At 44.7% G+C, this 24,059-nt stretch overlaps 2 protein-coding genes and 1 long non-coding RNA gene across 6 annotated transcripts in view; 2 read left to right on the top strand and 1 right to left on the bottom strand.

Moving 5' to 3' along the window:
- Positions 1 to 193: 193 nt before the first annotated feature.
- Positions 194 to 19,519, bottom strand: LOC134151007 (uncharacterized). The gene is made up of 20 exons (XM_062595279.1): positions 19,352 to 19,519; positions 19,175 to 19,231; positions 17,222 to 17,259; positions 15,824 to 15,964; positions 14,171 to 14,233; positions 12,919 to 13,039; positions 12,419 to 12,511; positions 11,231 to 11,391; positions 10,086 to 10,171; positions 9,806 to 9,889; positions 8,476 to 8,538; positions 8,255 to 8,332; positions 8,029 to 8,117; positions 7,243 to 7,279; positions 4,746 to 4,894; positions 4,222 to 4,284; positions 3,819 to 3,894; positions 3,285 to 3,369; positions 3,022 to 3,109; positions 194 to 2,367 (listed from the first exon to the last, which is right to left on the bottom strand). The coding sequence occupies exons 1-20, from the start codon at positions 19,508 to 19,510 to the stop codon at positions 2,257 to 2,259; spliced, it is 1,842 nt and encodes a 613-aa protein (XP_062451263.1). The 5' UTR covers positions 19,511 to 19,519; the 3' UTR covers positions 194 to 2,256.
- On the top strand, positions 8,203 to 15,889 carry LOC134151031 (uncharacterized). Its single transcript, XR_009960786.1, has 3 exons — positions 8,203 to 8,319; positions 12,440 to 12,611; positions 15,484 to 15,889. It is a non-coding gene; the product is annotated as an uncharacterized LOC134151031 (long non-coding RNA).
- Positions 19,520 to 19,704: 185 nt separating the features above from the next.
- CHD1L (chromodomain helicase DNA binding protein 1 like) overlaps positions 19,705 to 24,059 on the top strand; it is a 28,991-nt gene continuing 24,636 nt past the window's right edge. For all 4 annotated transcript variants that reach the window (XR_009960779.1, XM_062595262.1, XM_062595244.1 and 1 more), the window contains exons 1-3: positions 19,705 to 19,866; positions 21,952 to 22,064; positions 23,533 to 23,639. Coding sequence is in view for 3 of the 4 variants with exons in the window: in XM_062595262.1 (XP_062451246.1) it covers positions 19,770 to 19,866; positions 21,952 to 22,064; positions 23,533 to 23,639 (317 nt within the window). In the remaining variant the exon portion in view is untranslated. The remainder of the gene's footprint in view (positions 19,867 to 21,951; positions 22,065 to 23,532; positions 23,640 to 24,059) is intronic.

Here is a 24,059-nt window from a genome sequence, read left to right as displayed (position 1 = left end):
CTTCTAGAAACCTGAGTTCCCTAAACTGCACCCAGAAAATGAACTTGAAATTGTAATTTTACAGTAGTATATCATATAGGAAAAAAGGGGGGGGAGAAATGAAATAGTTCCATCTTGCAGATGGTGATTGATTTTTTATACTGCCATTTCTATCCCCTACAAGAGTAGCATTAAATCAGTGAATATTCAGCCATTATTTCCTAGAAGCAGCAGTGTTCCTTGGAGAAATTTATTCTTGTCAAACACTGATTAACTCCTTCTATTTCCATACAATGTACTTCACCAGTGTTTCATCTTGCAGGCATACAGCTCTAGGATGTTTTAGAAATGTTTAGTAAGTTATCATTAATATTGGAATACTTTGCTCTTAAAATCTGCTCTTCAAAGAATTGAATGATACTAGAATCTAGTGAAGGAGTATTTCTGTAGTATCATACAGGGGAGTTGAAGATGAAAGACAGTATCAACCATCCCATTATTTTAACTGTGAATGCGCTAACAGTTGCCAGTAGCAGTTGATGCTTTGACTTAGGTAATTGTAGGGAAGGTAATGCAATGTTTTTTTCCATTTAAATACTATCTGACTGCTAACTTTAGCCATTAGTAAAGTGCTAGCTCTGCTTAAAGAGTGGATTTAAATTCAAAAAAAAAAAAAAAAAAAACTATACTGAGCTTTGGGAGAAACTGCAACCACCCTCTCTGCTCCCCCTTTCCTTCCAAGCTAAGTAGGAATGCAGTACTCTTTGCTGCTGCTGACTATGGAACAGCTTTTCCAGCAACCTAATCACAAGGCCAAAAGTTTCTCTTCTCAGATATCTGATAAGGTGGGCAACAGGAGATGTCTCTGAGCATTAACCCTGAACTAGTCCAAAATGAAGCCAAATACTTAGCCTTGGTTAATCTTAGGTCTTTTCTTGTCTTTGATGTGGCCACAGTGCAGGCAGGACACAGGCACTTGAGTTTCCAGCTGGGGGCTTTCAGTAGAACCTGTATTACACAGTACTGTGACTTTAAGGCCTACTCCTGTAGAAATGTAGTCTTTTCTGTCTTTTCCTGCTGTGGTTTTATGATTTAAGTATTACAACCTGGTATTTTATTCCATGTCTTAATTCTACCTGATGACTTTATGAAGTGCACTTGGGATAGAGGAAGGGCTGGCTTCTTGTCTAGAGCAGGCTCTGTGCTGCACAGCCTCAGGCAACACCTCTTTGGCACCCAGGTTCTGCTCATGCAGTATCATTTCCTACTTTTTAGGCAGCAGTTTCACCTCCCTATAGTAACTGGATCAGCAACCATCTGCTTAAGAGTTATTTCACAGCATACTACGTAGCTCATCCCATTCCATTCCACTCTGGAAAAGGAATTATTAAATGCTGGTAGGCTTGTATGTAAGAAACTACTGGGAGAATAGAGGCTTTCCAAGTCTTGTCTTAGGGGGTATGCCAGTGGCACAAAACCCCAGAGCCCTGAGGCAGTTTTGGTTCACAGAATTACAGAGGGTTCCTGCTCTGCTTTTTCCTTCCCTTGCATATAAGGCTGAAGAGAGGCAGGACTGCTCATGCAGTGAGCATGCCCATATTTTGTGCAACAGTTAAACTGAGTCCTACACTGTTTCCAGCACAAGAGATGGAAAAAGAAGAGGGATACTTCTATAGCTACTGGCCTTCTGTTTTGCTCTGAGGGACTGTTCTAGGTAAGGGGCCATGACACACCTTACCTTCTTGCAGGAGTGTTAAGATCCTCTTCATTCCTAAGTAACAAGGCTTTATATCTAAGGGAATCTATCTATCTATCTATATGGGAAGCTGCCTTTCTACCTCAAAGGAGTACCTTTGTTACATCCTGGAGCAAGAAGTGTTCTGTAAGCTTTAAGGATTCGGAATTGTGGTTTTCCATGCATAGCCATGTAAACTGCCCATACGCAGTCCAGCTGTGTTCCATCTTTACGTAGGAGCCATACAGGGAAACGAGTTGCAGAAGATGGTTGCAGCTTCCTCTACTAGCAAAAACAGTGAGGAATGAGCTAGCACAGGTAGTCTCTCAGGTACGAACTGGAACATCCACTACCCAACAGGGAGCAAAACTGATCTCTCTGCTCACATCAATGCCTGCTTAGATCAGTCTTCCTCCCCATTCCTCAAATGGGCCTGCTAATAAACATTACTCAGGTACACTGAAAACAAGTCCACTCTTACACTTGGTCAGGTCAGACTAGGAAAAAATAATTACAGAGCATTCCCTATCTTGGCTACCCCATCATGCGAGGATGTCATAATAAATGGATGGTTTTTTTGTCTGGTGACGAAACTGTTCCAGCTTCAGGCCAATCCTGAGAAGCATAGCTTCATCCCACCATTTTGTCATGACCTGGGAGAAGGAGAGAGGGAAAAGAAATGGGGGGTGGGGGGGGGGAGAAAAGCATCACCATCACATATAGACACTACTGAAAGCCCTGTAGAAGATGGCTAACATTACTTCTAACAGCACCAGAAGAGCACGTACTTTTCCCTTTTTTCCCAGTAAATGTGGCACCACTGCATTTGGGATAAAGGCATAATTCAAATACATAGAACTTTCATTTACAAGACACCATTTCAAGAAGAGAAGAACAAGGAATGGCTTAGAGAAATTACATAACTGAGAAATAAGGAAAAGAGAGGGAAGAGTAGTGACAGATGATAAGGACAGCCAGGTAAGTTAGTGATGCAAGTAGACAGGAAGATAGAGAAATCCATCTCCCAGATGCCTAGAAAGGCAGGACTTTTCTGGCAAGTCTTCACTCAGAAGTTAAAACTTCATTACCAGTCCCTGTATATTCCTCAACAGTGCTGCAAACCTGGTTATAGAGAATCATACAATTGGTAAGGTTGGAAGGGACCTCTGGAGATCATCTAGTCCAACCCTCAAGTGAGTGGCCAATACAGGGATTGAACCCGCGACCTTGGCATTATTAGCACCATACTCTAACCAACTGAGCTAGTTATTTGCCAGTAAGGCTTCAATTCAGAGGGATTGTCTCACCTGGAGGCTGATAGGAAGCCCAGCAGCAGAATATCCAATAGGTACCACCAGGCCTGGAATGCCAGTGAAGTTGCCAAGCTGCATGAACCTGGGGGAGAAGCTGTTATCAGCATTCCTGCCTTGGGACAGCAACAAAGTCAGCCTTTTTTGGAGAGGCAGCTAAGACTGATCTCTCCTGCTCTACAGCCTGAACTCCTTTAGTTAGAGCAGCACTAGTCCCTAGCTACTCCTGAACTTGGTTCTATAGTGCAAGTAGCACTTACCTCATAGCCCGGACTGTGAGTGAGAAATCGCTGCACCCAGTCAGAAGGTCAGAGTCATGAATTCTTGGGGCAGTGGAAGCAGTAGCTGTGGAGGTGAAGAGTCAGGCAGTGGGCAATCTCCAAGATACAGTTCCTTAAAGCTACATTTGATCTACATTGGTAATGCAAACAACCCTCTCAGAGTCCAAAGAAGTCACTGGGTTTTATGATCTGAACAGTTAGTTTCTAATTGTTCAAATAAGACCATGTCTAAGCAGCAGATGCTCAGTCCCACCTGTGTAATGGTGCCAGCTCTGCAGGTCCTATTTCAACTATCAAAAAGGAATTTTCTGACTGCCATGGATACAGGCAGCAGGTCTAGAAATGTGCAGCACTCATCCTAACCAGAACACATATTCTACAGGCCTAAGGCGCTGCAAAGTCTTTGCACAAAAGTCAGTCTTAAAATTCAGGAGGGGGAGTTAATGAAGCAACTGTTCTTAAATGCATCATGTAACTGTCTGGGAGCAGCTCTGTGGCTAAAACTGCTGATACCTGGTGTAAGGATACAGTTTGCAGTGGCGAAAATCTCTCGTAAGAAGCCCATGCTCCGGGTTCTCTGCCGATTTGCCTGCAAGCAGAGACACTACTGTTTTACAGGGCCTCTTGGTTCACGAGGCTCACATTTGGCAGTGACAACCCCTGCCCACCAAAGCCTGCACCTCTAACTTCATTCCTGCAGTTTGGACTCAATGTACAGTGCAACAGCCAGTCAGAATGGTGTGCTCTGTGTAGCCCCACCATTTAGCATGTTCCCACAGCGGAAGGCAGTACTGGTGTCTGATGTCTTTCCACAGCCTCTGTCCCCTGCATGAGGAGATTAAGGGAACCCTCCACTCCATCTTTGTAATCTCACTGGATGCCTCCCTTCCAGCCTTCACCACAGTATGTTCCTCACCGTAATGTAGTCCAGAGCTGTGAATTGGCAAGCCAAGGCCAAGCTGGCCCGAGTCTCCAAATTCTGTAACAGAAAACCTTGATCACTGCTCTGCTTGCAACAAGCTAGTTAACCATACCTTCTTGCTTTAGACAAGGACTGTGTGAGAAAGCAGCTTAGGGTAAGAAAGAAACTTACAAACTCCCCCTTTTCTCCCATACCTTTCTCATCCTCATTAATTTACCATCAAGCATAAGCATCTTCCTGGGAACCATAGTTCATGTCTTTGCACACTTGGACAGTCTTCCATGGTGACAGGAAGAGTTTTACATTGGGCATGACGGAGAGATGTAGTTAATAGCACGACACCGGACTGAATATTTCCAGAGTTCTGTTCTAGGTTTACATTCCTTTATCAGTAGTCGTCCGGTTGTTGCTTTGCCACAGAAAAAGTAGGAGAACCTCAGGTTTCTCACTGATACAGAGCACTTGTTCTGCATCAGTCCTAAAAACCACTGGTATTGATCCAACCTGCTGTCACTTACCATTTGCTGGAAATTTTTGTTGAAGTCAGGTTGCAGAAAGTCTCTCATCTCACTGAGAATGCAGATTGTGTGTGCCACTTGCAATTCCTCCATCTCTGGAAGAAATACTTCAACCACATTGGCTCCCAGACTCTGCAGGTACTCCACAGCTGAGGACAGAACAAGTCAAGCACAGACAGTATCCTTGAGTTTAGCAAACATTTCAAAGGAGTGGTATTCTCGGCCCCTCTGTAAAGTCAGAAATTTCATAGGCTGTTAAAATGCAAGTATCATGTGGCATAGAGACTGCTGCAGCTGGTTCTCATAAGTAAAAGCCTTAGGCCTAACCAGATCACAGTGCTCTAACAGAGCACAGCTAGGGGCTCGCAGGTAGGCTCATAACTTACCTACTCTATTTTGGGCAAATTTGTACTCCTTCCTCTATCTCTCGGTTAACCGAGAAAGTAAAGAGGGGTTGATAATGCTTCCCTAAGCACTTGAGATGACCAGTAATGTAAGAGCATGAAGTGGTTATTTAGTACCAGAAGATTCTCATTCAAAGCCTGTTCTGAACAAACAATGGTAGGGAAACCCGGGGATGGGCTCAGAGACTTTGACATTTTAAAGCCACAGACTATATTTTGGATCTCTGAGTGCAAGGAAGCTGCAGAGTCTGCGGCACTCTATGTCTACAGAAAAGAAAAGAAAAAAGAAATAGAAAGGCTGAAGAAAGTTCAGGCTAGCAAAGCCCAAGTACTGTGAACCACATCAGCTCCAACGTGCAGGAGGTCCACTGTTCCGCCAGAGACTGTGGAGTCTCCCTCCTCTCCAATTAATGCACCACATTCAATTTTGCTTAGTCTAAAATTTGACAAGGCCACCCTAATTATACTCTTTGGCTGATTTCAAGGAAACACTACAGGACTGAATGCATCATAAAGACCTAGCCCTATCTTTTCCTACTAAAGTACATTGTCAAACAAGTCCCTCCTCTAAAGTCTTTCACCATTAAAGGTTGCAGAATGAGTATTACCAAGCACAGACAGAGCTGCCTTTATAGAGACAGAGACTTAACATATTAGATCCCATTCTTCCATTATAACTAGGCAAGCCTACAACTGCTTTTTAACCTTCAGCTGTCAGGAGGACTTCCCTAGTACAAGGCTACTGCTGTATGTCCAGTCAGACATCTGTCTGTCACTCCAGTCTTCAAAAAGGGCAAGGAGGAGGACCCAGGAAACTACAGGCCAGTCAGCCTCACCTCCATCCCTGGAAAGCTGATGGAACAGCTCATTCTGAATGTCATCTCCAGACATATGGAGAAAAAGAAGGTGATCAGGAATAGCCAGCATGAATTCACTAAGGGTAAATCCTGCTTAACCAATCTGATAGCCTTCTATGGTGGAATGACTGGCTGGGTAGATGAGTGGAGAGCAGTGGATGTTGTGTACTTTGACTTCAGCAAGGCTTACGTCTCCCATAATACCCTCCTAGGCAAGCTCAGGAAGTGCAGGTTAGACGAGTGAACTGTGAAGTGGATTGAGAACTGGCTGAAAGGCAGAGCTCAGAGGGTTGTCATCAGTGGCATGGAGTCCAGTTGGAGGCCTGTGGCTAGTGGAGTTCCCCCGCACTGAGTACTGGGTCCTGTCTTGTTCAATTTATTCATCCGTGACATGGACAAAGGGACAGAGTGTCTCCTCAGCAAGTTTGCTCTGCACAGAAGGACCTGGAGTCCTGGTGGACAAGTTGACTATGAGCCAGCAATGTGCTTTTGCGGCCAGGAAGGCCAATGGTCTCCTGGGGTGCATTAGGAAGAGTGTTGCCAGCAGGTGGAGGGAGCTGACCCTGCCCCTCTACTCAGCCCTGGGGAGGCCTCATCTCAAGTACTGCATCCAGTTCTGGGCTCCCCAGGACAAGAGAGACATGGAGGTACTGGAGAGAGCCCAGCATAGGACTACAAGGATGATCAGAGGGCTGGGGCATCTGCCCTCTGAGGAACGGCTGCGAGAGCTGGGCCTCTTCAGCCTGGGGAAGAGAAGACTGAGGGGGGATCTTACCAGTGTGTACAAGTAACTGAAGGGAGGGTGTCAAGGGGACGGGGACAAACTCTTTTCAGTTGTCCCATGTGACAGGACAAGAGGCAATGGGCAGAAATTGAAGCACAGGAAATTCTGCCTGAACATAAGGGGGAATTTCTTCACTGTGAGAGTGACAGATGATGGAGCACTGGCACAGGTTGCCCAGAGAGGTTGTGGAGCCTCCTCCTCTGGAGACAGTCAAAACCCACCTGGATGCAACCCAGTCCAACATGCTCTAGGTGACCCTACTTGAACAGGGTAGCTGGACTAGATGATCTCCAGAGGTCCCTTCCAACCTCACCCATTCCATGATTCTCTGATCTTTAAGCATCTCTCAAAGGGCTTCAGGCTAGACCTCTTTAATGGTCACATGTGAGGAGCACCAAGTGATACATTGACCTTAGATAGATGCAGAGATAGTACATGCTTTTGCTCTTTACCTTTCTCACAGATGGACAGGACTTCTGCATCACAAGCCTAGAGAAAAAGAGGAAAGACCTGACCAGATTTTAATAGCTGCCCTGTCTCTCCCCCAAGCACACTCACCAGGACTTCAGTCCACATGGAGTTTTCTTTACTCCCGACTCCGATGGTAGGAAAACATGGCCCTCCAAAACTGCCTTTTGGCCAGTAACTCCAAGAGAACAATTTGGAAGTCCTAACTCTATGGAGACGGAATGGTCTCCCTGTGCAGGGGAGAAGGTATTCCTCCTCTGCACTGAGGCAAAGCCAGAAACAGCCCTTATTCTCCTCCAGGGAAGAAATCTTGGGCATCTCTGTAGGGCTGAATTACAATTGCCTAACAGTACTAGCTTGCCAGCTCAGTTGCTACATTGGAATGATGAAATACCATGCAGCAGCTACACTGTTGTAACCAAATGGATAAACTACTTTTCCTCTTAAAAAAAAAAAAAAAAAAAAAAAAAAGATTGCCTTTTGGAATCAGTTCAGAAGCATCACTTCCAATGGAAACATTAGTATGAGGAAACACACTGCCATCAACTGTAGAGTCACTACCTCTCCTCACACTTCCAGCAGACCTTTGCTCAACGTCTGTCTCAGGGAAAAAAAGTCATCCCAGTGGATAAGTTCGCCTGAACCACATTCCCCTCTAAGTATAGGATTAAACATGAGGCGATCTCAAGTTGACAGGCAATGGCACACTGACCACACTGAATTTCTTCAAAATCTCATCTTGCAAAGCACCAGAAAAACAGGACAGGTACCTTAAAAAATGTCCAGTCCACTCCCAGTTTTAAGCCTTTCAGGTCAGGCGCACATATATCTGACAGTGTTGCTTTGGGCTGCTTTAATCCTGCACGAAACAAACAAGAGTTCCTTTTCTTTCTTTTTTTTTTTTTTTTTTTTTTTTTTTTTTTTTTTTTTTTTTAATCTAGGACACCTCTAGGAAGGCAGATCACCTAAGCTGAAGGAGGGAGAGGGCTCACCTACCATATGGATAGAGTGGATCCGGCTCAGCAAGGATACTGTAAACAATGGCTGCATCTGCCACTGAGGTACAGATAGGGCCTGTCAAAAAGAAATCAGTTACATGTGCGACAAAGGGCAAACAGGACCTTCTTCCCAAGGCTTTTTGTGGGCACTGATTGCCTCCCCAACCAGTGAGAACATCACACAGTGAAGTCCCTGAAATGAAACACAAGCCCTCTTACCCACACTGACTGTGGAATAGGAGAGTGGGAGGCTGCCATGACAACTGATCCGCCCAAACGTACCTTGAGAAAAAGAAACAGACAGTCAGAAAACAACAAGCAGTTGCTGGTGCGATCTGACCTGGATGGCTCTGACCCTCCCAAGCCAAGTTCCTCAGCATTTGTCAGTAAGCAATATATCTCTGCCAGTCACTTCTGCCTGCTGTTTCAGAGCCTGATCTCTGATTGTTCAATAACCTGTTCTGCTGACTCATCAATGAGGCAGCTGAGTTCAACAAATACCAAAATCATTTTCTCCCATAAGAAATAATCTAGTGAATAGGAAATATGCACAGGGACTTAAGAATTACATGCACTTAAATACGCAGAAACAGCACCTATTGGTGGAGGATGGAGAGGCAGGAACAGAACTAACAATAGGAGGAAGTGCTGAGCTCTGGGAGCAGATCACTGCTGCAAAAGATCTCACTGCTTCACCAGTGAGACTTAATGCCCAGCATCAGTTACCTTCTGCGAGTGTTCTTGTTGCCTCTTTCTGACCAGTTACATTTGTCATAATCATCTTGATCTGAGGAAGATCATTCAAGATGAATCAAGCTAATTGCATGTGAACAATGGAAAAACAGGGTAATGGTTTGAGTGTCCAGTCTCAAATGCAGCAGCTGAGATCCTAAAAGATGATAAAGCTCTCCTTAAACCCAGCATCTCTTCTGAGTGGCAATCCTGCCCGTCCCTCCATCCTCCATGCTGCAGATACTGCCCTGTGCATTTCCTGTGCATGTTCTCCCACTCACATTAACTCTTACTGGAAAAATTGCTTTGCAAACTGTTTTCAGGAATGCATTCTTGAGAGATTAACTCTACCTCCTGGTTTAGTACAAGCTTGTAACCAGGTGTAACTTACCAGATACGAGTCTGAGCAGTCTCAGCCCTCCCCATCAAATGGTGGTGATGGGAATCCACGTTTGGCAGAACTGCTTCTCACTAGCTCACTACGGATACCCAACAAAGCTGGGAACACCTCCCAGCACAGAATCAGAGGATGGAAAAGTGAAGGGTGGGTAAAAAGAGAGGAAGAATGTATGTTTTGCTAAGCATTTGCCTTGCATATGGAAGTTAGTATTTTTTTTGAATATCTGTTCAGTGGTCAGTAACGGGAACACTTCCATTCTGCCAGCCCCACTTATATGACTCAGAGGGTATTATGCTCCAGAATTTGTCTGGTTGAGTTTTTTATGACAGGAATTAATGGACCATGCCTGACTTGTTTTTGGCATCCTATCTGATGCAGAAAACAAGAGTCTGCCCACCAGGATTAAAGGGGCACTACCTTTCAGCCCTACCACACCACAGAACGAAGCAGGAATCCTCACAGAGCCTCCTCCATCTGTGCCAATAGCCACTGGGCAGAGACCTACAAGAAACATTGGTCTGGGATCAGACAAGTGTCATTGCCCCTTCCATCCTGCTGCCAGCTGTAGGCAACACAACAGACAGATCTCTGTTTAGCAAGGAGTTCCCCCAGCTTCTAAGTCCCCTCATAAGAAGCTAATGCCTGAAGCTCAGGCCCTTCCTCTTCCCACCCATAAACTCAGTTAAGATCACTTTACCTGCTGCTACAGCTGCCGCTGACCCACTGGAGCTCCCACCTGTGTAATGATTGGGCTTGTAGGGATTCCTTGGGATCTTGTGGCACCTGAGGCAAATAAGCATCATAGAATCTTTTTCTAGGAAGGACCAAGTACATTATAGGGCAGAAAAAATCCAGAAACATAGCTCAGGCATTCGATTTTCCCAGTATAGACACACCTTTCTATCCCAGATAGTGCTATATCCCTAGAAAAGGGGGCCCAAAAAAAGATTTATGGCTCCTAGTCCAGTCTCTTGTTATCACAGGCAGCCTATCTGAGGAAGAGCAAAGCAAGAGAAAGGATGCCATTCCAGCTCTTCTCTCTGTGATGGTGCTGTGCCATGTGAAGCATTACACATTTCAAAAAGATGGGAAAATTGCTGACCAACTCTTACAGAATCACAAGCAAGTTAGCATCCCCTGCTCTGCCCTTTAGAGTAGTGACTCTTGAACTGCCTAGTCCAACCACAGTCCCCACATACCTTTCAATGTGACAGGCCTCTCTGGTACCTAGCTACTGTGGCAGACCACAGACAGTGGGAAATACCCTGGCACTCTGAAGCAGCTGAGAGGGCATCCTGGTTCCATTCATGCACGCACGCATGCACTGCGGCTCTACATATGGCTTAAGGCCATCAGGACCACTGCTCTGAAATAGTTGTTTTCAACTTGCTATAGTTGGAAAAGTCACAAAACTAAAACAAATGACAGTAACCAGTTTTAGCTTGGGAATAAAAACAGTAAGTTCTCCTCAGTTGGTTGTACCTCTTCTCACTATACTGGGCCTTTATCTATTACTGTGACTAAGCAGATTACTGTTCACTTGTTTTCTGTTCCTGAAGCTTTCACCTATCGTTCATCCTGTAAATATTCACACCTCCAAGCATGTAAGGTCTTAGCAAAGCAACATCATTTCATAGCAGACACCACTTGGATCTTTGCTTTTCTTTGGTTTCAGGAACCTTCAGGTTTCCACAGCTGTTCTGACCCTCAAATCTGCAATGCTGGGTTTTTATATCCTCAGGGTTCCCCCTGCACTGGGCATTTTGTCAGTTTTATTTCCATGTGTTTACTCTATTTTTGTAAAGTCAGGGGAAGAAGAAAGAAGAGGGAAAGGATTTTTACCCATTAGGGTTACATCCAGTTGTTCCAGTTCCTAGTTCATGCATGTTTGAGACTCCAATAATGATAGCTCCAGCCTCTCGCAGCTTCTTGGCCACAGTAGCATCTTCTGTTTCAGGCTCTGTTCCAAGATACTCTGTTCCCACTCGGTGACGGTAAGGCACCTTAGCAAGGAGACACCTTGTCATGCATCTTAAAACAGGCAAGCACATGTACGTACTTCACAATTGACTCCCACAACAGATCCCAAGCATCATGACCCACAGAGTTAAGACACAGACAGGCAGCTTTGTTCTTCATCTTGTTCCGTATTGGTTTCTCTTAGGAGGGACACTTAACCCTTCAATATTTGATCCTTCTCACATGCAGAGGAGTCCTTATACTGTCATGATATGGAGGAGCAGAAACACACAGATGATCTAAAGCAATACAGCTGTTATGCCCAGAGGCTGTGGAACAGATACTTTGGCTCCACAGCACACAGCAGTTAAATTTTCCACTTTTCTATGGAGGGAGTTGCAGTGTTTCAAAGTAAGGCACTGAGATTAGACAGATTTTAAAACACTAGAAGGGCTCATTTTCAGGGCATGCTAAGTACTTTCCACTCAGATACAGCAGTGGAAGAACCTGTACCTAAACAGGACTCCCATCCTATCTGCAGAGCTCATGATAGCTTTATGTCACCAACAGGAATACTTAATAGTAACTGTTGCTAGGCCACATGCAAAACCCCCTATGGCTGCAGATTTTCAGAGTAATGTGCATATTTCTGACAAGTATGTCCTTTAAGGTAAGGGGAAGGAGATGCTTAGCCAGTGGACTAGAATCAGCGCCTAAGAAAACCATGAAGTTACAGCTATTGCTATAGATGTATTTAGTCATTCTCATTTTGTCAGATAAGGGGCCAAGACCTGACTTCACCTGGAAACACCTGTGAACTCTACCAATTACAAACACATATGCTACCCCTTATTACAAATATATTCTCAGGCTTCTGTTGAGGAGTTGGTCTTAAAACACTGCTGCAGTGAGTGGCACAGATATACAGTTGACCACTTTATATTTGCAGGAGCAAAAAAGATATTGTGAGCATCTTGAAACAGGTTGTTTTGAGCTCCTTCACAAGAAGGAACAAAACAAGCTCCTAGAATGCCCTACAGCATGAACCGATCACTAGACAAGGAAACTCACCACTTTAAACTCTTCTTTCAGGCACACTGGGATCCCATCCAGATAAGACAGGGTACATTTATTCCTGTAACGAGCAGTGGAGGCCTCAGCCATCTGAGCAAAGGAAAAAACAAAATTAGTTGAACTGAAGATAATTACCGGTATCAGAGAAGAAACTACAAATGGTCTTGTCAGGCTGCTGCCAAGCCAAACTGTAAGTTTTTCTTTTTCTACCATTCTCTGACAGAAAATTACTGCTTAAAGGCCTCTACGCTGCTAACAGATGCCACAAAAGCATTAAGAAATCTTGTTTCAAACATAGTGACTCAGTAGAAAATAGATTTGTCTAAATGCTACCTGTCTTTGAAGGAAAGTAAGCAAACTTATTTGTAGTCCTCTACCCAAGGAGGAAGGAAAAATATACATACTTTTCTGCGCAATATATATCTACTCCCCACTCTAAAATATTCTATTGCTGCTGGAACAGCAGAGGCTCCTTTCCTACCGCAGGCAAACATTACCAGCATTATTTGCTCATGGTCCCATTGCACTATCGCTCGAAGCGGAGGTGTGGATTTGTCGCAGTCCTCCAGCACGGCAATGATGTTCTTTGCTACCTGAGATGGTGTCAGCTTCCCACTCCTACGGGACAGGAGAGGTTGGGACTTCATTGCAAGACCCCCCCACACCACACCCATGCATAAGGTTTGCCTCTCATGGGTAGCAAGACGGCAGCTGTCACTTTTGTAACAAAGAACTAGATAGGAATCTATGAGTGGTGATAATTTCAACACACTCTACACCATCAAGACAGGAGACTTCTTTCTTTAAAGGAGGATCCCAGATATTCCTGAAATACCAGATGAACAGGGAAACATGGCTAACATGGAGCCCTCAAGCTCTTGAAACCCTGAGGCTATGAAACTCCCAGTATCATGAGCTAGGCCTGAGAGGTGAGCCCTCTTTACACACACCTCCCATTACAGAGAAGGGGCCCACAGGAGGACTGTCATAATCCATCTTTAACAAATAGGCCTTGCCTCCTCCCTGGCAATGGGCTATGTTACACCATAAACAGACCTGGCCCTGGTTGATACTAAAGCCTTATAGTCAGGATGAACTAACACCAGACAGCAACATCAGCCTTTTGCACCATGGTCATGGCTTTCTGGCAGTGGTGGCCATTGAGGAACAGGTGCCAAGTTCCCAGGAGGGTTCATCGGAGCACTCCAGATCTGGGCACCTGTACTAGAGGTATCTAGGAGTTACCAAGCAACCAACAGCTTGCAGTGCCGCAGAGTTGGGGACATGCTTCCAGCTGCTCCTGATCTGGACACGCTTGCTGGGTAGATACAGTCAAACTGCTTGCAGGAGCACGAGCAGTAGGGGAATCAAGAGAGTTCTCAGAGACTTGCAGTATGTGCAACTCTCATCATCCAGATGAACCTTCCTCTCCTTCCCTCTTACTTGTCTGGGCAAATAAAGCATGTAGAAATCCCTCCCACAGAGGACTGACAATAAGCAACAGGTAACAGCATGTGAATATTCTTGTAGCCACAAGAATAGAAGCCATTCTTCTTCTAAGAGTTTTACCAGCTCCTTAAGTTGGCTTTCCTTCATTATTCCATTAGAAGGAAAGGATTGCAGAAGGTGGCTTGAAGCAATGGTACCTCAAGGACAATCCTAACAAAGATACCAGAGAGCTTGTGGAACATTGGCCTGCAGCAGGGGAATATGCAAGACAAGTTGTTCCCAGACCATAATTTCACATACCGATAGCAGTCCAGGTAGTCTTTAATTCCTTTGAAGCTAAACCCATCACTGGCAGAATCAGGCCTGCAAAGAGAAGATTAAAGGGGCAACTGTACTGTGAAAGTCACCTCTGTTTAGAGCAGTCTCTCTGAGACTACGAATGTCAGTGTCACAGTCCAATGCAGGTTGAACACTGCTCACTTCCATTAAACTTGATAGTTTTTCTTTGGGCTAATAGCCCAAATGTTTCAGCTCTTACTCCATCAGACTCCTTGCAGACAAGCAAAGACACCATGTACACTAAGGGTGCCAGAGAAATAAGGGGTCAGTCTTGCCAACATGTTCTCGTTGCTTCATATCTACCGCAAGAAAGTAGTCATAAAATTGTTGGAAATTTATTGTAGATTTATATTTGCTGCTCATCACCAGAGCAATAAAAATAGCTAGAATATATTTGCAAACTTAGTTCCAGGATCTCTGCCCCAAGTTTAAGTCAGAGTTAGGCAGCAGTGCATATGGTATGTGGTGATTGGAGAGGGAAAAGGCACTATGCAGCGCGCACAGGAATTTACATCAGTGAGCTACTTGGAGATCAAGTCTAAGTCTCTAATACCTAAGAAATAGAGCATTTCTCATCATAGTAGGATGAGAAAAAGTAAACACAGGAACAGTCAGGTACAATTACTACTCTTGTGATGTCTCCATATCATCACTCAATCCAGAAGCTATATCCTGGAACAGGACAGCACAAGGTCCCATAAGACGCTATGTTGAGAAGAGGCAAGGTTCACTTGAACCTATTACTTACCCAGTAATACTGGGCAATATATCAATATATCACTGTTAGACCAGGGAACGCAAAACCTGACCAGCATCTGCAGGAAATATACCCCTTCCTGCAAAGTGAAGGGGCTGAAAATATTTCCTTGCTCTAACTTAAGAGCTCAAACAAGGAGAAAGTTCAGTCTTGCTACAAGCTGAACTACAGACAGAGAAATGATATTCTGTCACTGATGGAGTACAGCTCGCAGACTTCTTCAGAAATCACTTGATAGGTCCACAACTAAGAACAAAACCAGATCGGGAGAGCACTCAGAGCAGTCCAGATGCTCCCAGCCCACTTCAGCATCAGAGCTCAGTGAAACATGTGAACTTGAGTAACTTTTCACTCCTAATCTAGGCAGATTTATTCAAGTACATCAATAAGCTGAACAGACTGTTCTCCAAGTAACCTAACTTAGAAAACATAAATTCCTGTGGATTTTTTTTTAACCCTGCATTCTTTCACTCCTCTCAGCAACTTCCTTCCTCTACGTTCTTGCAATTTCTTGCAGGCACATCTGCAAACAGACTTGAAGGGAGGAACATGCTGACTAGCCAGCCACTAAGCACTTCTGCTCTGACAGTGCAACCATAGCCATGGTGAGGCAAAGACTGGCAGAATTTGGTCTCTCCCCACCACACAGACTCCATGAAATTTGTAGAAACTTCATGTTGGTTGTCACTGCTAACAACTTACCAGTTACAGGAAGGATAGCACTGTTTCTTTTGAAAAGCAGCAGCGTGTGGGAAAAGAGTTTCAAATACAGACTATTGACAATGAGTTTTCCACCGCTACAACAGCATCAACACATGTGATGTGTTCTACTCCACTCCTACATGCCACCTACTGACCTTGCATCTATCAGATGTTTGATAACTTCCAAAGTGCTTTCAACCTCAGACTTGTCCTTTGTAGATTCTGCAGCAACCTCTGGAATAAATGTGGGATCTTCGAGAATATCAAGAGAACGCATAAGAGAGAAGTTGTTCAGCCTGAAAGAGAGACAATCACTATTAGAACAAGCTCCACCATAACTTTGATTTTTTAGATTGTTTAAAGGTAACTTAATTAAAGGACATTTTCCCTTAACAGTCTGCCTCTCACACCATGGAGTTGCAACAGTTATAAGATAATCTGTCACACCTTTCCCCAAGGTAGCACAAACCTTATTGTGCTTGCTTAACAAAGCCGCCTACCTCTTGACATACGGCCAGCCAGCCTCCATCAACCCAAGCTGTGGAAGAGCCAATGAAAGTTTTCCCATTCACTTTAATTACACACATTGCACCCACAAACCAAAAGAGACAGGAGTGGGGAGCAAGACAAGGAGAAAATAGTAAAACCCATCTATGCCAGCACTGATCCTACTAGAAGAAGCACCTCTTCAGACCTTTCCATGACCTGTTTCAACATAACTTGTTTATAATGAAATATAAAAGAGTTCAGGCTTGGAATACATAAGGAAGCAAGGAAATCAAGACCCTGTCACAAATGTCAAGAAACAAACCATTGTATAATAGCAGTGACAGCTGTCTGGTTTTGATTCATTCATTCATTTTAAAAACAACAACAAAAACAACAAAAAAACCCGAACAACCTCATAGCATGCCCAGAAGTAAAAATTCAGGTGTATCAACACTGCTTAATATACTTCTTAGTGTGTTGGAAACTGCAGAGATGATCCACCATGTTACAGGCAACATATACAAGCTAAGTGTGAGGCCGAGGTTCCCGACACCTCTTAACTGAGTGGTTTTCAATGCAATGTACACTTGAAAAACAGGTTCTAAACAAAAAGCTCATAAGAGTAAGAGAGAAGGAGAAAGGGCTAACCTGAAATGGTGAATATCTCTAAAAACAATGTATTAAAAACTCTGAACTTCATAGCTGGCCGCATTTCCCCATTACAGCTTGTGGTAAACACAGTAGATTTGCACACCCACAAGCTCTGAAAGAAGAACCGCTCTTTTACAAGCACATAGTAAGACTAAGAGGCAAGACAGTGAAGTTTCTATGTACCAGCCTGGCTGTGAAAGAAGGTTAATTTCTTTTGATAAAGGGCCACTCAAACCAGAGTAGTTAAACTAAAATCTAGTAAATAACCACTATGAAACAATCTTTACTCACTCTTCACTCAAGTTATGCAACTTGCAACTTAGAAAAGGTTATTTCAGATAACCTGCAAGAGGCATGCAGTGCAAGCACCTTAAAAAGCGAACTTAAAGCTGAAAAAAAATCCCCACTCTTACCTTAATAAGAACGGCAATAAGCAGATCTGCCCAAAAGCCTAGAAGAAAATGAGCACAAACATTAGTTTGTATCTACTTTGATCTCAGCACCTTCCTCACTAGGCAAGGAATGCTGGATGCACTCATAACTGCTGCAGCCTTGGCCTCTAAGCACCCTAGAGAGCATGCTGCGCCATGTAGTAAAAAAAGAAAAATAGCTGAAATACATTTATTTCAGGCCACAATCTTGGCCTGAAATGCCCTCCTCTCTCCTCTTACATTCAGAGAATCAGAAGGATTGTATTCTGGCTCTCCAGTAAAAATGTACATTTGTCCTTCCCTTACTCAGCCCCAGAAAGCCTGTACCTGAAGACTACAGTAATGTTATATAAACTGCAAGGCATACAAAGCTCCCATCTGTTACTTTCTTAATGGTCTGCAGATTACACAACATTGGATAAGGTGTAGAAGCTTATTATTATTTGGCTTATCCCACTATTAGCATCTTTTCTGTTGCCATTCATCCTTGGCTGCCCTGTAGAAGACACTCAACCAGCTCCTGCTGTAAACTGCGTCAGCTTGGAAAAGCATTAGAAATGTAGAGATTCCATGGTACCAGGCAACTGAAAACACCCTTTGAATACCATGGTATCTGATGTAGCAATATCAGCAGTCACAGATCAGCCTTGTTCTATCCTGTTTTAATAGCTCAAGAGTGGATTTCCAAATCATGTTAAAGGAGTGTGGCTTAGTACAAGTCTGAAGCAAGGTTCACAATCCTAGATCTATAGAGAGATATATTGCACCACACATTGCAGAACCATCAGTCTTTTGAAAAGGCAATGCCCTAATCTACCTCTGCAGCAATCCAAGACAAAGAAAACACTATATGGGCTTGAGAATACTGTGCCCCCCTCCAAGGGGGAATGTCAGGGGAAGGGAAACTGTAAGCTCCAAGTTCACAGACCAAAAGTGGCCATAGAGCAAAGGATAAAAAGGCATTCCTGTTATTAAGTCATGAAACAAAACTGCTTACAAGTGATCTCACAACAATCTCAACAATCTCAACAATAAAGGAATAACCAATTGCTAGCTTCCACTCCAATCCTAACCACTCACCAAGATTTCAAACAGCTCACATTACTGAAACGAGACCTTTCTGCATCACCTTGACACTGGCTCAGAAGAGATGTAGGAAAGACAGAGCTACAGCAACAATAAAATCCAACTGCTTTGGAGTAATCAATGCTACAAGTCACTGCAGAGGGTAAGCAGTCTTTTCACCCCACCAGCACTCTCCCATGCAGCAGTCACACCTGTTCCCAAGCACTCTTCTTCCTCAACTAGCACTGCCAGCATAGCAGGGATAAATCCACAGGCTTAAAAAAAAAAACCAAAACATGAAGCATGAGCTCTGCTTAGGGCTGCTGTTTTAAGCTTCTTCACAAAAGCTACAGTTAAGTGCTCAAGGATTAGAATTCCTTTATGCCTGAGTAAAGTTTGCCATTACTTTATCCCGCATTTGATCATTGGCCCAGGCTCTCCTCACAGTCACAACACCAGTGTTTCAGAGGATAGCTTTCTTTTCCTACTGCAGCCTACCCAGAGGACCCACAGAACTCAAGAAGCACTGAGAGAGTAAGAACCTCTTTGCAGCACGAGAAGTATTCAGGAAGCACGGATTTACCATTATTCCAAGACCTGCTCCCTCGGACACCTTCGACAGCGTTGGCCTCGTTTAGCTCCCCTCCCCAAACAGAGGGTTTTTTACTGCCTTACTTGCTTATCGGCGTCCCCGCCGGGGAAGCACCATCAGGTGACAGGCGCCCTTCCCCGGCTGATCGTCCTCACCCCGCGCAGCCCCCCGCCACCCCTGGCAGGGCCTCCAGGGTCGTCCCCCCCAACCGGGGCTCACCGGCGCGCTCCCGGTGACCGTTAAACGGCGATCACCGCCGGCCCCGCGCCCCCACTCACCGTGTTGGCCACGTGCGCGAAGAGGCGCAGCCAGAGGCCGCTCAGCCGCGGGGCCCACTGCAGAGGAGAGGCGAGAGGTGAGCGCCGGGCCCGGCTCCCCGCCGCCCTCCCTCACACCTCCCCCCCCCCCCCCCCGCCACGACCACCACCACCACCGCCGCCGCTGCTGCTGCTCACGGTCTCCCGCGGCGGCCTGCAGTCCCGCGTCCCGGCCCGACCCGGCTCGTAGCGGCGCAGCACGGCGCCCGCGCTGCCCGTGTGCCGCCGCACGCAGCCCAGGTAAGCGGCGGCGGCCGACAGCAGCGACAGAGACAGCAGCAGCAACAGCAGCGCCATGATGTCAGCTCCGACAGCAGCGGCGGCAGCACGGGACGTCGCTGCGAGGCGGACGACCCCGCGCGCGGGGGCGCTGCAAGCGAGGGGGCGGGGCGGGGCGGGGCGCTGGGCGCCTGCGCGCTGCCGGCGCCGCGCGCGGGAGGCCGTTACGGCGCTCGGTGACTGCGCGTGCGCTTTGCGCGCGGCCGGGGCAGGCTGTGACGGCGTTAGCGGCCGCTGCGCACTGTAGGGGGACGGTCGCGCTGCCTTGCTGCCTGGGATGTCCTGCTTCTACCAGGCTCTGCGCCATGCGTCCGGAGCCCGGGCGGCGGGGCCAGGCGTGGAGGAGAAGGACATATACCGGTGGGGGCTGACAGGTCAGTGCGGTGCGCTCGGCGCTGCCGCTTTGCCGCCGTTAATCAAGCGGCTGGGCCTGGCTGCGGAGGGAGCGTGGGAGCGTCCACCCTGCTGGGCACCAGCCGCCCGTTAGTGCCAGCAGCCGCTGCTCTCTCGCGGGGAGCTGCGGAAGCAATTACACTGATTTTAACGAGGTTTGCCTCTTCGGTGTAGCGAGCGGGCTACACCGTAGTGCCGTGTAGCTGTAGTGCCGGGCGCCTCCGGGCTGCCGGCTGCAGTTTCGGCCCCCTTACTTAGCGAGGGTGGTATGTTAGTGTTACTCCGATCCACACACTTCAGCGATTTAAATAAAGAGAATATAAAGACTAAGTAATAACGATTGAAGTTTTTTTGTTTTTGTTTTTTTTTTTTTTTTTTTGATTTGGTTAAGTACTGAAACATAAGAGTTTTACTTGTATCTTCCCAATCAACAACATCAGGAAAAAAGGACAAATCTTTAATCACAGATCTTATGAGTCCATTTATCGTTAGTGTTGACTCTTGTAATACTGACAGGCAGTTTTAGTAATACAGTTATTTTGTTTCTTTAGTATTCCAGTGTTTGATGTTCAGTTTCTCAGGATACATTTAGCATTTCTATTTCTGGGGGTGGAAAATACAAAAACAATCTTAAAAAGTCAGACACCATACCCCTTGCTTGTATTTTGGAAATAGAATCTATATAGTTTGATAGGAGCAGTCATTTTTCTTCAGGGAGTGTAGCCTGGGTGGGAGACTACATTTGCTTCCTTAATGTGTTCTTTGCCGCAAATTAAGGAATGCTGACCGGTATCCTAGTGGCTCACCAAGCTAGCAGGCTGCCTGGTGCATCACACTCCTTTCCTCCCTCTCTCTCCCCTGGCTGGAAGTATTGCTTGGATCTGGTAGGTTCAATGTGGCAGATATATGTTATATGGCACAAATACGATTGTACCAGTCCTGTCTTGACCATCTGGCTAGAAATAGAATTGGCTCTCAGGCTTATAAAAGTCGGCCATTGCTGTTACAGAAGACAGAGGCATCCCTACTTGATGCCTCTTGCAAGCCTTTGCTGTGTGTTTCAGACATCTGGTCTTTGTATTTTCAGTTAGAGAATTAGGCCTGGATCTTGGTTTCCTGGACTCTATTTTGACTGTGAAAATTTAGTTCAAGCAACTTCCATTCTACGCTTCTTTATCAAATAAATTAAGACAACTTTCAGCTAGGTCAAAATGGGTCATAAAATTTAATGTAAGTTATAAAGTGCTTTCCACTGCCTGAATGGTAGGTGTTGAAATGGAGTGCCTGGGCTATTCCACCTGCCTCCTTGCATGCTTTCTTTAGCTGTGAGGAACTCTTACCTCAACCCATTTGCTAGTTAGGTCTTCTGTTTTTGGTGGGCTAGTGAGTTAGTCCTCGCCTTGTTTACTCATTCAGTTTTATGTTTAACAGTAGGAGAGGGCTAGGGTGATGGGGCAGCAATGTCAGTGTTGCCAGTAATCACAGCACTTAAATCCAAGAGCAAGAAAAGACCTTGAAAATTTCTAATTGATTTATTTTGTGTTTGATGTATTGCGGCTGACAATAAGGATTGCTCTGCAGTAGTGGTAGCTGTGGTAGTCTACACTTGTGGTGGTGTATCACACGTTATAAGCATGGGAAGTCTGAAAAACATCTTGTTTAGAAACATTTCCAAGCATTAGCCTAAAGCATATCTCTTACATATGTTAGAAGTGACCTGAGCTGAAAATCTAGCTATCTTACAGGAATGAAGAGTAGTGGTTTAATTATCCTTGTACAGATCTTTGTACAGACATCCTTGTACAGGCAAAATGGCTTAGAGCATTTTGTGTATGCAAGTTCTTGAATATGGTTTAATTTAATGAATTCACTGTAATATCGTTGTATCAGTCCTTTCCAGCAGGAGAAACTATCTTAGGCTGAAAGTGTGTATGATTTTCCTGCAAGACAGTTGGTTAGGTAGATCTGGTCTGTGCAAGACCTCTTTCTGCTTGTCTTCAAGCAGTAACAATATATAGAGTGTATAGGATGACTAGCTAAATGTAACAAATGGCTTTTATTCTCAGGCATTAAGCTTCGTCCTTATCAAATAGAAGGTGTAAAGTGGCTGGTGCAATGCTATGAAGTCCAGCGTGGCTGCATCCTGGGTGATGAAATGGGTCTTGGAAAGACTTGTCAGGTGCGGTTTTTTCCTTCTGAAAAATCAACTTTGCCGTGTTTGTTTGTTTGGCCAGTGTTTTTTCAAGATGAGAAAAAAAAAACAAAAAACACAACACCTTAACGATTGATCAGTTAAGCAAATAAATCCTAAAGCCCTTACTCAAAAGAAAACTCTTTATTTCTTTCATTCCTTATTTACTTAAAACCTGCTGGGTCCTGAGTAATGCTCCAAAAGGATTTCAGGGTTTTGTAAAAAAGCAAATGATGATTTTAAGGAGACTTCTCAATGTATAATTCATGTTATATGGAGTTGAAGTGTGGGGTGTTGTGCCACGGATTCTTTTGAACGGTGATTGTCTTAAGGGGGACTGTAAAAGAGCAAGGACTCCAGGTGTAGCACAGCCAAAAGTAATAAGCATTTATTATTCACTCTTAGATTAATCTCAGCCTAATTTTCTGTAGCCAGGCACTACCTATTACTCTATGCGCCCTTTGGGTTTGCAACTAAGTTGTTGTCTTATGAATTCTGATCATTCTGTGCTCCAGCAGTCACAGAGGAATCATAGTACGGGCATCCCATTCTCACTAGGTAGGGGCCTGTGGTCAGTCCAGCTGTCCGAGCAGGGTCCACACTGTATAGGATGGCATTAATCTTTTATAGCTCCTTCCCATTGTTCTCTCTCCAAAAGCAGCAGTTTAAACCAATCACAAGCTCAATTATCTTTTTATCCAGTCAGGTTCCATTGTACCCTTATGATTTTTGATTCTATTTTTTTATCATTATATTCTCACATAGTTCTATCAGAATTGATCATTTCTGCAGTGTCATCTCATTTCTTATCACTATATTCCCACGTAGTTTTGCAGTGTGGTGCCTCAGGCCATAGACACCCCCGATGATTTCCAGCTGGTGGAATCACACCAGCACATCCTGCTGTTGTCAAGGCTGTGCTATCCATGAGGCCCACTCTTGCCTACGGGTCTGTGACAAAGGGACAACACCCAGCCAGAACAGTGAAAATGATATTATTTTGACTCAGCTGCAGCAGGATGGTTTCTGAGCACATGGATTAAAGCTGAGTACAAATGAACATTTATCAAAGTATTTTTTTTTGTGTGTTGAGTTTTTAGATGGGCTGCAGTTTTGTTGGAGAATGAATGCTGTGCTTTCCTTTAGTTCATGGTATTTATTCCATAACAAACTAGTCATTTTTAAAAAATTATATATGGTAGCTCCTCTTTTTTGTGACTGTGGGAGAAAGGGCTTTGGAAAAGAGACTCCAGATGTCCAGATCACTGTTTTTGGATCTAAACTTTTCTATCGTTTATGCTGGTTCTCATTTGGAATCTTCTTCAGTTCCACTTTGTACTAGAGAACCTGTAGGAACCAGCTAGAAAGCTCAAGAAGGAGAAAATGTATGTAGTTTCAGGCTATTAGATTGAGCTCTTTTTTGCTACTAAAAAAGTGTCTTTTCTTTGCCTTCTAGACTATTTCTCTGCTTACTTATTTAGCCCAAAAGTTAACGAACAAAGAGTCATTTCTGATACTTTGTCCTCTGTCTGTTCTGAGCAACTGGAAGGAAGAACTGGAGAGGTAAGTTTCAGTAGTTGCCCAGATCGTCAAATTCTTGCCCAGTGAATTACAAAGATTCTGTTCAAATGTACTCAGTCCAACAATTTTCTTCCTTTCAAAAGGAAAAAAAAAAGTAAAAAGGGAAGCTACCAAAACAACAAATTAATGCAAACACCACTTGTAGTTAATGCACAATCTCTTCTATGTTGTCGTGTACGTGGATTCATCCAAGTTATAGTATTAGACTTTCAGAACAAATGCCCCCACTAGTTCCATGCTTTTTATTCTTTCGTTTTGTAACTCTTCATGCTCAGTCTCTCTTAGGCAACGTCTGCTGAAGACAGCCAGGATTCTGTATGAAGAAAAGTAAGACCCAAGTTGAATGGTGCATTTCTTTGCATGCTAACAGAGGCATGCAAAATACTGTTACATCCATGCATG

The sequence above is a fragment of the Rhea pennata genome, chromosome 1 (genome assembly GCF_028389875.1).
Source record: "Rhea pennata isolate bPtePen1 chromosome 1, bPtePen1.pri, whole genome shotgun sequence".
Taxonomy (NCBI): domain Eukaryota; kingdom Metazoa; phylum Chordata; class Aves; order Rheiformes; family Rheidae; genus Rhea; species Rhea pennata.
This window is presented reverse-complemented; position numbering and strand designations above follow the sequence as displayed.